The sequence below is a fragment of the Stenella coeruleoalba genome, assembly GCF_951394435.1.
Source record: "Stenella coeruleoalba genome assembly, chromosome: 11".
Taxonomy (NCBI): domain Eukaryota; kingdom Metazoa; phylum Chordata; class Mammalia; order Artiodactyla; family Delphinidae; genus Stenella; species Stenella coeruleoalba.
In genome coordinates this window covers 93,875,790-93,889,076 of record NC_137157.1, presented here as the reverse complement: position 1 = coordinate 93,889,076, position 13,287 = coordinate 93,875,790, and the positions used below count along the sequence as shown (strand labels likewise).

Below are 13,287 nucleotides of genomic sequence, written 5' to 3'. Positions count from 1 at the left end.
CAGCTAAAATCTGAAAGAAGACAAGGATGCCCATTCTCACCAGTTCTGTTCAACATAGTATCAGAAGTCCTAGCCATAGCAATCAGAGAAGAAACATAAATAAAAGGTATCCAAACTGGAAGGGAAGAGGCAAAATTGTCACTATATGCAGATGACATGATACTATGTATGTAGAAAACCCTAATGACTCCAACACAAAAACCACTAGAACTAATAAACAAATTCAGCAAAGTAGCAAGATACAAAATTAATACACAGAAGTCTGTTGCATTTCTTTGCACTAACAATAAAATATCAGAAAGAATGTAAAAAAAAAAAATCCTCTTTAAAATTGCATCCAAAAAAAATCCTGTTTAAAATCGCATCCAAAAAAAAAACCTAGAAATAAACCTAACCAAGGAGGTGAAAGACCTATACACTGAGAACAATAAAACATTGGTAAAGGAAACTGAAGATTATTCAAAGAAATAGAAAGATATTTCATGCTCTTGAATTGGAGGAATTAATACTGTTAAAAGGGTCAGACTACCCAAAGCAATCTACAGACTTAATGCAATCTCTATCAAATTACCCATGACATTTTCCACAAAACTGTAACAAATAATCCTAAAATTCATATGGAACCAGAAGAGACCCAGAACTGCCAAAATAATCCTGAGGAAAAATAACAAATCTGGAGGCAGAACCTTCTCAGACTTCAGACAATACTACAAAGCTACAGTAATCAAAACAGTGTGATATTGGCACAAAAATAGTCATATGGATGAATGGAACAGAATAGAGAGCCCAGAAATAAACCCACACACCTATGGTCAATTAATCTTTGACAAAGGGGGCAAGAATATATAATGGAGCAAAGACAGTCTCTTCAGCGAGTGGTATTGGGAAAGCTGGACAACCAGCTTAAAACACTCCCTCACACTATACACAAAAATAAACTCAAAATGGTTTAAAATGGTTTAAAACTCCTAGGAGAGAACAAAGGCAAAACATTCTTTGACATAAATCATAGCAATATTTACTTAGGTCAGTCTCCCAAGGCAAAAGAAATAAAAGTAAAAATAAACAAATGGGACCTAATGAAACTTCAAAGCTTTTGCACAGCAAAGGAAACCATAAACAAGACGAAAAGACAACCCTCAGAATGGGAGAACATAGTTGCAAACAAAGCAACGGAGAAAGGAGTAATCTCCAAAACATACAAACAGCTCATGCAGCTCAATATCAAAAAAACCCAAACAACCCAATCAAAAATTGGGTGGAAGACCTGAACAGACATTTCTCAAAGAAGACAAACAGATGGCCAACAAACACATGAAAAGATGCTCAACATCACTAATTATTAGAGAAATGCAAATCAAAACTACAGTGAGGTATCACCTCACACCTGTCAGAATGGCCATCATCAAAAAGTCTATAAATAACAAATGCTGGAGAGGGTGTGGAGAAAAGGGAACTCTCCTACACTACTGGTGGGAATGTAAATTGATGTAGCCACTATGGAGAATAGTATGGAGGTTCTTAAAAAAACTAAAAATAGAGTTACCATATGATTTAGCAATCTCACCCCTGGGCATATATCCAGAGAAAAACATTATTCGAAAAGACATATGAACCCAATGTTCATAGCAGCACTATTACAATAGCCAAGGCATGGAAGCAATCTAAGTGTTCATCAACAGATGAATGCATAAAGAAGATGTGGCACGTATATACAATGGAATATTACTCAGCCATAAAAAGAAACGAAATTGAGTTATTTGTAGTGAGGTGGATGGACCTAGAGTCTGTCATACAGAGTGAAGTAAGTCAGAAAGAGAAAAACAAATACCGTATGCTAACACATATATATGGAATCTAAAAATTAAAAAAAAGGTCATGAAAAACCTAGGGGTAGGACGGGAATAAAGACGCAGACCTACTACAGAATGGACTTGAGGACACAGGGAGGGGGTAGGGTAAGCTGGGACGAAGTGAGAGAGTAGCACTGACATATATACACTACCAAATGTAAAATAGATAGCTAGTGGGAAGCAGCCGCATAGCACAAGGAGATCAGCTCGGTGCTTTGTGACCACCTAGAGGGGTGGGATAGGGAGGGTGGGAGGGAGGGAGACACAAGAGGGAAGAGATATGGGGATATATGTATATGTATAGCTGATTCACTTTGTTATAAAGCAGAAACTAACACACCATTGTAAAGCAATTATACTCCCATAAAGATGTTAAAACAAACAGTTTGCTAACTTTATTTAATAAATTAATATTAATATGAGCTCTCATAGGGAGAACACTCACTCCCAAAGAATTTGTGGGTGGTGAATTTTCCTCACTTCGAATACATTTAAAAGTTGAAAATTTAACTAAAGTATTGTGAGTGCAGTAAAAAAAAAAAAAACTTTAACAATAATTTGTAAAATTTTATAAAGGCAACAGAATATTTTGTACTTCTTTAATTAATTAGGATTCAATCACAACATGTATTAGGAAAACAGCTGCTATATATTAAACTCACAGACGTAAGTTTTCCCAGATGAACAGTTACAAGCATAAACATAATTTCCTTCAATATGTGGACAACCATGGTTCTCCATTTCCAAGAATCTGTAAAAAAAATTGTAAAGCAAGGTGTGATATCCGCAAATGCCAATTTTATCTCAAGCTTAAAATCAGAAAGGACAAACAAAATGAGAAACAATAAAGGAACAAACTAATCAAAACAAGAATTAAACCCTGAAGATTGACAGTCTTTAATTACAAAATATTAAGCTTAACACAAAATACCGAACAGTATCTAATCCTATCCTGTTTATTTAAGTAGAATTATAAGCCAATATGATAGAAGTTTATGGATTTATCAGCTTGCCTAAAACTATGCATAAGTTTCTCCTAAGAGTCCAGTAAAGTTAAAAAAGTAAAGGCCCTAAAGGTGATATTATTTAGAAAGAACTGGAAATTTTCCCCCAATTAAATCCCACAGACTGATCCTCAAAAACCGTAATGATTTCCTTTTTCTTGGTTGCTCTTTCTGTGCCCTACACACGTAACGCACACACACATACATGCACATACACACGAATTGTCATATACTCTCAGAAAAGTTCAGTTATCAAAACACTATACTTTCAGGCTTTCAGTTACTGTGACGCCATCTTCCCTTAACCAGGATTTATTGGTTTCATTGATTTTGAGACCTATCCAGCCTTTCATTTCAAGCATGGATAAAATTTCCAATTGGGAAAAGAAATCATAAACCAGAAATGTGTGCATATTATAATCCACTCCTTTCTGGCTCAACTGTTATTGGTTAAAGTTCTCCCAAGGGCTTGCACCACATCCACTTAGTATTAATAAGATTTTTTCTCAAGGTATCTCATTTGTTAATGTGGTTTTCTTCTAGCATTAAATGTTCAAAAAGTGGAGTTTCTCCCTAAGAAAATTGAGTCAAAGTAAGAAAATATCATACACTTTTGAGAACCTTCAGTTTTCCCAAATTATGGTGTCAATCACTAATGCTTTGAAACCAGATATAGTTATAGTATAACAAAAAAAACAGAAGTGTCTGCCCTACCAGCTCTTCCTTGATACCGATCTTTAGAAGGTGAGAATTCAGCTCTGCACAGGCAGCATGGCTCTCCGCCCGGGTTTTGGATTTGTTGGAAAAATGATAAGAGCTATTTCCAAATCCAATCCAGTGGGTTGAACAAAGATCACAGGAACATTCTAGAAAATGTAAACATATTTAATGTGTACTCTGAATAACTACTACTAACACAATTACTATATCTTTGTGTTTGTTTTACAGATGGATATTAGATAGAAAGCAAAACAAGCATTTTTTGTAACATTTCTGGGCAAGTTTTACACAAACCATAGTTAACAATAATTAATATTTAGCTCATGTTTTGAATTTTTCTACTAAAAATTTGTTATAAAATTTTACCCACAAGGAAAATGCATTCCAAATAATATTATACAATTGTTTGATGTGATTAAAATTATATATGCAGGGCTTCCCTGGTGGCGCAGTGGTTGAGGGTCCGCCTGCCGATGCAGGGAACACGGGTTCGTGCCCCGGTCCGGGAAGATCCCACATGCCGCGGAGCGGCTGGGCCCGTGAGCCATGGCCGCTGAGCCTGCGCGTCCGGAGCCTGTGCTCCGCAACGGGAGAGGCCACAACAGTGAGAGGCCCGCGTACCGCAAAAAAATAAATAAATAAAAATTATATATGCATATTGAAAAGGCTAAAAAATATATAATCATATGAACACAAAAAGCAATTAATGAACTATTGCACTTTTGTCAGAAATTTTTATTATTAATTATTTTAAATATATGGAATAAAATTCAGTAACTAATTTCATAAAAACTTATACTTCAACTGTTTAATAAACATATGCAATTTGCATATTTTAATAATCTTTTTTATAATCATCAAAAAATACAGTTAGGGAAGGGGATCAAGGCAGTGGAGTAGGAGAATGTGGAACTCATCTCCCCCCACAAACACATCAAAAATACATCTACATGTGGAACAGTTCTCATGGAAAGCTAACTGGAAACTAGCAGAACTACACAACCAAAGTTGCAAGAAACCTATAACTGGGTAGGATGGGAAAAAAAGACATTGGCTCGGGACCTGCACCCCTGGGAGGGATCTGAAAAAAAAAAAAAAAAAGGACTCTCAACCTGAGGAGCGAGCAGGGTGAGCCACAATCTAGGCATCCTAGTCCTGGGTCCTGCACAAAGGAGACAAGCCCTCTTGCCTGCTGGGAAAACTGCTGGGACAGACAGAAGGGTTGGAGAAGCCTAGATGCTACTCATAAGGAGTGTGCACATGTTGGTTTGCCAACAGTCAGGTGGACAGAGCCTTGCACTGGTGGCTGCCTCATCACCACACTTCTCAATCCGAAGGGGCAAACCCCGCAGCCCTGCTCACTCCACACCACAGCTGGGGAGCAGATCCAGCACCTGGCAGGGCAATGATGGCCACTGAACAGAGAGGAAGTCCCTCCTCACACCCTGCACGAGCATTTGATCCTCCAATGCCAATGACAGTCTCTATCAAGGTGATCGTGGCTAGCACACCCTGAGGAAAGAAGTGGCTGGCAGCTCTCACACCAAAGACACTGAATACACACAGCCTCCACGGGAATGCTCCCACATAAAAACACGCCTTCAAGACCACAATAGACAACTGTTTCCCCTAAATTCATAGAGTCATAGAAATTTAAGTGAAATCTAAGGGTAGAGGAACTACTCCCAACCAAAAGAACAAGAGAAATCCCCTGAAAGAACAAAATAAAACAGAGCTCACCAGCCTACCAGACCCCAAGTTCAAGAAGGTGGTAATAAAAATGCTAACTGAATTAAGAAAGATTGTCAATAGAAATGCAGATCACTGTAACAAGGAACTAGAAACTACAAAGAAGAGCCAATCAAAAATAGATAACTCAATTACTGGATAAAAAGCAATCTCGGGGCTTCCCTGGTGGCGCAGTGGTTGAGAGTCTGCCCGCCGATGCACGGGACATGGTTTCATGCCCGGGTCCGGGAAGATCCCACATGCTGCGGAGCGGCTGGGCCCGTGAGCCATGGCCACTGAGCCTGCGCGTCCGGAGCCTGTGCTCCGCAACGGGAGAGGCCACAACAGGGAGAGGCCACAACATTGAGAGGCCTGCGTACCGCAAAAAAAAAAAAAAAAAAAAAAAAGCAATCTCAAAGCAATGAATAGCCAACTAAATGACACAGAAGAATGAATAAGTGATCTAGAAGATAGAAAAATGGAAATCACCCAATCAGAACAGTAGACAGAAAGACAAGGAAAGAAAAACAAAAGCAACGTATGAGATCTATGGGATAATATAAAGCATGCCAACGTACACATAATAGGGGTTCCAGAAGGAGAAGAGAGAAAAAAGGGGATGAAAAGTGTATTTGAAGAAATTATGGCTGAAAACTTCCCAAACCTAAAGAAGGAAACAGATATACAGGAACAGGAAGCACAGAGGCTCTCAACTCTCAGCCATAAAGAGAAGGAAATCTTCCATTTGCAACAAAATGGATGGACCTTGAGGGCATTATGCTAAGTGAAATAAGTCAGACAGATACACTATGATTTTACTTATATGGAATCTAAAAAAAAGTCATAGAAACAGACAGATTTGTGGTTGCCAGAGGTGAGGTGTGGTGGTGAGGGAAGTAGGTGAAAATGGTCAAAATGTACAAACTTCCAGTTGTAAAATAAATAAATTCTGGGAAGGTAAAGTGTGGTGACTATAGGTAATAATACCATGTTGTATATTTGAAAGTTGATAAGAGAGTAGATCTTAAAAGTCCTCATCAGGACTTCCCTGGTAGCACAATGGTTAAGAATCCGCCTGCCAAAGCAGGGGACACGGGTTCGAGCCCTGGCCCAGGAAGATCCCACATGCCTCGGGAAGATCCCACATGCCTCGGAGCAACTAAGCCTGTGCGCCGCAACCACTGAACCTGTGCTCTAGAGCCCGTGCGCCACAACTACTGAAGCCCGAATGCCTAGAGCCCACGCTCTGCAACAAGAAAAGCCACCACATTGAGAAGCCCACGCACCACAGCAAACAGTAGCCCCCGCTCGCTGCACCTAGAGAAAGCCCGCACGCAGCAACGAAAATCCAACACAGCCAAAAATAAATAAATAAAATTTAAAAATAAAGTAGTCCTCTTATTAAAAAAAACAGTCCTCATCAAAAGAAAAAAAATTATAACAATATATGGTGATGGATTTTAACTAGACTTATTTTGATGATCATTTCAGAATATATACAAATGTCAAATCATTATATTGTACCCCTTAAACTAATATAATGTTGCATGTCAATTATAGCTCAAAAAATTCTCTTTGAGGTAAATAGTAAAGAGTATAACAGAGAAGGCATATGTTTGCTTTTGCTCATCACAATTTCACCAACAGTGTATGAGTCTTCCTTTAATCTGCTCATTTTTCTAACTTCTAAAAATTTTCATATTTTAAAAAATCTATACTAATCTTTGAAATTTGAAATAATGTACCATTATTTAATTACAATTTTTTCTAATTGCCCGTGAAAGTGAGCATCTTTTCATATATTAATTATACTTTAAATTTCTTCTTTAAGATTTTCTCTCATTCATATCTTGCTTCCACCCTCAGCCTACAAGTTGTTCTTTTTTTCTTTTTCTTTCTTTCTCCCATTAATTATTCAACTGCATGGGCTCCTTTTGCAATCATTCAAAAGCAATTTAGTATGCAGAACAGAAACATACTTCTGAGCAATTTGCTGTGATATTTTGCTGCTCATTATGAAATAATAACCAGAATCATAACATATTATTTTTTTACTTCAGTTTTTATTTTCCAACTGTTTACGCACCCTCAATGACCTGATTTTTTCTCTCCCAAATAAAACTTTATTACTTTATTCCTTGCCTCAGGCTCTGTTTCTTAAAACATCCAGGAAAAGACTAAGTTTGTGTTTGGTCCTTTTGTACTTTCCATATCAGTTTTTGTGTCTTTAATTCCACTTTTCAAGGCTTTACATATTTGAAAGACATCTAATTTTCATTCTGTATCTGATACTTCAATTACCTGGATGTATTAGCATCTAATTTCTTTGTTATCTCAGCTAAGTACTGTTATGACTTTTTCCCTATGCAATTTGGTATTTTAAATTAATTTTTATATATGACAATCATCTGGACCTGAGCTAGTGTCCTTTTCTTAGATGGATCATCTGCATGTACTTTCTCTGTGATGATTTGGGGTCCTACCAACCCAGGATCACACGGGGAATATAACCTTAAATTCTAAGTGAATCTGCCTAAGAAATTACAGAAAGGTCTGTATAGTCAACTAGAACTTGAGCTAATACAGAAAAAACTGTTTTAATATCCTCAAGCTTTACATGAGAAACTAATGTTTAACTCTTTTGCTCAAGCTAAGTGAAAGCCTCATTCTCTGTCTCTGTTGTAGCGGTTCAATCCAGACTGTACAGTTATTAAAACTGGAAATAACCCCAGAGAGTGGTAACTTCAGAGTCAGAATGCTTCTCTCGTTTCAAGCTTTCTCTCCATCTTTGGCCCTTGATGATTTCCGCTGTTTTATCAGAAACCTAGATGTAAAACTAAAATTTAAATTAAAAAAATTGTGTCCATCTAGACATCTGGATCTAATGAGGAGAAAAAGGGAAGCTGAACTTCACTAATACATAAACTTAGATGCCTGAGCTGTTAAGCACCATCCCTTAGGTAGAAATTAGAGCAGCAACTCTGGTTCCCTGCCACCTGTCGACTGTAACCCTGAACCTCTTCCTTCCTACGAGAGAAGTAGAGCTTGAGTTGCATCTCTTGACTTTTAAAGCTAGAAATTCAACTAAAGTAGTAGTAAAGGAATAAGAAGTAAAAATAAAAAAGAAATAGGACTTTTTTATTTTATTTTATTTTATTGTTAAAAAACAATAAATTGCTTTTTATTTCCAAAGAGGACTATGGAAAGACTAGGAAAACATTAGTAGAAAACAAAGCTATGTGAGAATTTACCTCTGAGGAATAGGACTAAAGAGAGGAAGAAGAGTTAGCTTCACTGCTTTTAATTATGTCTTCCTGTGCTATTTTTAAATCCACTTGGTTGAGTTACAATTTACACACAATAAATTACATTGTTTTGAAGTACACACTTTGATGAGTTTTGATGAATGAATATACCTTTGTAACTTCCTCCCCATTTAAAATTTAGAATATTTCCATCACCTCAAAAGTTAACTCATGTCAATTCCCAACTAATGCCCCACACCTGCTTTACCCAAGCAACCACAGATCTGATTTACATCACTGTAAATTATTTTTTACCTTTGTATGCAATGCGTATACACACAATCCTTCAATATCAACTCGTTTGCATCTTATGTCACTCAACATAATGTTTTTGAGTTTTATTCAGGTTGTGTGTATAGGGATTTCATTCTTTTTCATTGCTGACTTGTCCATCATATGACTAACCCACAATTTGTAATCCATTCATCTGGTGATTTACTTTTGGATTGCAATCCAAAACTATTTATTTAGTTTTTATAAATAAATTGTCTATAAACATTTTTGCACATGTCTTATGTGGACATATCTCTTCATGTCTCTTTTTTAAATGTTTAAGAGTGAAATTGTTGGGGATTTGCACCAGTACAGTTAACTCCATGTCCTTGTTACTGTCAGTCCTTTCAAATTGTAACCATTTTGGATGGTTGTGTAGTGGTAACTCACTGGGGTCATAAGTTGCATTTCCTTAATTATTTACTAGTTGATTGCTTTTTATTTTCAGATTAGGTGAATTGAAGAAAAACAAGCAATATGAACAGCTAATATTTGGCATTAATATTTTTTTTCTGGGAGACATCAAGAAGTTTTGAAAAGCAATCACTAATTTAAATAAAAAATTAACAGCTGCTGGGTCTAGTCTCCTGTTTATTGCATCTATTGAGATTTTCCCTTTTTTATTCAAAGAATTTCTTTTTAATAAGACTTTCAATTAGTTCTTTCCATATTTTTACTCCATTATTTTAATTTCCTTCCATTTTCTTTTTTTTTTTTATTTGCTTATAGGGACTATTCATCAGGAATACTCATGAGGAATGCCTTTAGTCTCAATGACAAAGGAACCCTACACTTTTGGTTTTTGTGTGTGGAAGAGATATTTTTCTTGGCAAATGCATCTGTGCTGAGAATCTTACACTGTTCATGAAAAAGCAAATATTTCTCTGAAAAGACGACAGAGGGGAACCATCCCGACTTCCTGAAAAAACAGACTCAATTAGGAAAGTTCTCTCTTTCCCTCTCCTCCTCTCCCCCCCCAACTGTGCCCCACCCCTGCTGTTTTTTAAGTGCTTAATTTACTGATAAGGATTTGAATAAACCCGCGATAAGTGAAAAAAAGAGAATTGAAAACGAAAACAGCTTTCTATATTATGGCTATTGTATCTGGATGTATAAAAAAATTAATGTAAAATTTATATGCTTGTAATGTCATAAATGTTAGAGGAATAATATCCATCAGAGAAAGCTAGAAAGAAAAAAGTGTTAATGAGACACAAGTCCCTTGCTTTTCATTTGTTTTCTTTTTGCCTTTTTGACCCCCTTCACACATTTCTCTCGCCCCCCACCTTAATATAATTTAATCCCATTTTCTCCTAATAATAATCAAATTGCAAACAATAATTATCTTTTATACATAATACTTTGGGTCTTTTCACATTCTCTTATGTCTTCTTTCTTATTTTGCCCAATATTAATATTTCCTTGATAAAACATTGACCATACCATAAAACAGCATTTTTCTATCATGATTCACGAAGTTTTGTGGCTGTCAGGAAGGCAAACCCTTTAGTTCCAATGATCAATATTAGAAGTGGATTGAACAGAGAGAATACTCACCACCATTTTTAGAAGATAGTGTGGAAACAGGTGATCTTTTTCAGTTTTGTTCTTCTCTGCTAGAAAATACTGTGGTAAAAATTATGGTAGTAATTAGTTCTGTATAGGATAAAATAATTAAGACAACGTAAAAATCAGTCTTGAAAGCAAATCATTGAAATGTATTATGTTACTGATTTTAATAAAAACAGATTATTTTCTTAATTACTTACAGTTTGCAAGCGAGGCACCCACTGTTGTCATCCAGACCACACACAAGATCCCTAGACTCCCAGTCACCAGTTGCCATGCTGTAGGTCGGTGGTGTAACCCTAAAGAAAACAGAAACAATGATGAAGTTCCATCGTTTCCCAGAAGTCATCAAATGTAAAATTTAAGACCATTGTGTTTCACCCTTAGAGGGCAACCATTCATTTTCTAATTCTTGAATGAGTTCATCCTGAATAAAACTATTTCTCAGCCACATTGAGAACCCTAGTTCTTTGATACCCAAATTTCCTCCCTATTAGCTTCTTGTTGACTTCAGTTCTTTCTTAACAGAAATGGACATACATTTCGTATGTACCTTTCTTGAGTCTTCCTCTACTCAAGCCTTATATGTTGCTTTTCTCTATGACAGACTTTTCACCCCCATCATCTCTATTTGCAACCTTACCTACTGAGTCTTTCCCACCCATTTCCATCCTCTTCTGGAATATCCAGCCTTTTAATCTAATTTCATTATGGACGTTGTCCTCTGAAGTGATCAAGAGACAATTCAATGCCATATATGATCTGACTTTTACTGGATTAAACATTATTTTTCTTAATGGTGAGTAAGATGATTAACTACTTAGTCACTGAAGCTAGAAACCTTGTTATCTTATTCTACTCATTTCTCACCTTACCTCCAACTTTCAGTTAATCATGAAGTCATATAAGCTCTACCGCCAAAATACTTTTTTTCTCTATAATCTGTCTTTCCCCTAACAAATTCTGTTAGTTCTTTGAAGCTAAGTGGTTATTGCTTCTTCATCTTTGTAGGTACCCTAAGTCCAGAGCAGGCCCACAGAACAAATTCAGACATAGTTGTGGGACTGAGTTATATTGAACTGAATTGAAGACTAATATCAAGAATTATTTTAAAATAATTTTAAAATAACACAAAAAAAGGAATAGAATTTTCACAGTAGTTCTTACAAGTAATGCAATTCTGTAGGAATTTGAATCAATGCTATTTTAGAGGAAATGAACATAGTGAAGGACTATTTAAGAGACAAACAATTCCATGGTAATATCCTAAAATAATTAAGGAGAGTGTTGAAGACAGATAATTAGTGTAATGAGGCAATTTTATAGTGGTTTTGAGAAAAGTAATCTTCTAAACCCAAGAATCAAGATCTAGCAAATAACAAAATATATATAATATTGTACCTTTTCTTTTTTTCCTAAACAACCGTTTTCTGTGCTGAAGGTGAGAGGGCCTTGGAAACTTCAGTTCCGTGTAGTTTACTTGCTGTTCACTTGATTTGACACTTCTCTGGTTTGTCTTGGGTATTTTTTGCTTCTGTTGAGATTTGGAAAATTTTGGTTCTGTGTAGGTTACCTCTTGCTTGTTTACAATACCCTTGTTTTGCTTACTCTTAAACATTATTTTCTGGAAAGACTGAGATTGTTTCAGCTCAATCTTGATATCTTTCTGTGTCTCTCTTTAATATCTATGCAATAGAGAAATGTGAGGAAAAGAGTTACATGGTGACTGTATCAGCTCAGACAGTGAAAATTGCCTTCATTCTGATGTACAAGTAAACATTTAGGTATAACATTAAAGGGTAAAAAAGGGAGGAAATGAGAGACTAAATCTCTCTCCCAACTTTGCAGTCCTTCTTCAGAAGAATAATTTTATTCCCCTTTAATGAGATTATACATTTCATTTCCTCTTTGAATCAGGTTTTGAAAGGAGCAGATTAAGGAGTAGATATGTTTTTCCCTCTCAACATTCTCTGTATAATGAATCATGTTGACAATGTGTAGACTATGGCTAAAACACAACTACATTAACAAAGTGTTGATTATTTAAATTTAATATTAAAGTTTTTATTTCAAATCAGGTTGGCATAAAGTTTATTGTATCACTGAAATAACCCATTACTCAGGAGATTCTTTACTAATAGAGGAAAAGCCCAACTCTTTCAAGAACTGGGTAGAGTCTACATTTGTACAATAACCATGTATCTCTCAATCTGCCAGCCTAACGTCTTTTTTCTACTTAACTAGATTATATTTACCTACAGGCACATACTCACACACAGAGGCAGACACACAGACCATCTAAATTAAAGAGACAAGGCCAATGAATCACCAAAAATAAACAAAAGAAATTAAAAGGTATAAAATTTTTTTAATTTATTCAATCTCATTAATAAAGAAAGAAAGCAAATGAAAAGAATAGAACAACTTTCACCTGTGAGAACACTAAATAACTGATACTTTTCTGAATTGGCAAATGACTGTGAGTATAAAATTGTCGATAGTTATTAAAACATAAAATATACAGGCTTTTTACCAGCAATTCTATTTTAAGTAATTTATCTTACAAAATATTTTTTAAATATTCAAAGTTGTGTAGCACCTGTTTTTGGTTTTATTTACTAAAAGCTAAATTGGAAAAACAAAAGAACAAAAAGTTGTCAAGAGAACGGTTCACAATTAAGGGAGCTGTTAAAGTTATGAGACATTTATACCCTAGTATATCATTGTTTAATATAACAAATATTACTTTAAATTTTTATTTATTTATTTATTTATGGCTGTGTTGGGTCTTTGTTTCTGTGCGTGGGCTTTCTCTAGTTGTGGCAAGGGGGGGCC

The 13,287-nt window shown here is 35.7% G+C and overlaps 2 protein-coding genes across 2 annotated transcripts in view; one reads left to right on the top strand and one right to left on the bottom strand.

Annotated features, from left to right (window-relative positions):
• Positions 1-13,287, top strand: part of LOC307194431 (macrophage mannose receptor 1-like) — a gene marked incomplete at its 3' end in the record, with an annotated part of 193,115 nt that overhangs the window by 93,186 nt on the left and 86,642 nt on the right. The window lies entirely within an intron of this gene.
• LOC307193913 (NKG2-A/NKG2-B type II integral membrane protein-like) overlaps positions 1-13,287 on the bottom strand; it is a gene marked incomplete at its 3' end in the record, with an annotated part of 75,183 nt that overhangs the window by 26,812 nt on the left and 35,084 nt on the right. Inside the window, exons 2-6 of the mRNA XM_079936528.1 lie at positions 11,854-11,986; positions 10,653-10,751; positions 10,441-10,509; positions 3,572-3,723; positions 2,516-2,604 (exon numbers count right to left, since the gene is read on the bottom strand). Of these exons, the coding sequence (XP_079792654.1) occupies positions 2,516-2,594 (79 nt within the window). The 5' untranslated portion in view covers positions 2,595-2,604; positions 3,572-3,723; positions 10,441-10,509; positions 10,653-10,751; positions 11,854-11,986. The remainder of the gene's footprint in view (positions 1-2,515; positions 2,605-3,571; positions 3,724-10,440; positions 10,510-10,652; positions 10,752-11,853; positions 11,987-13,287) is intronic.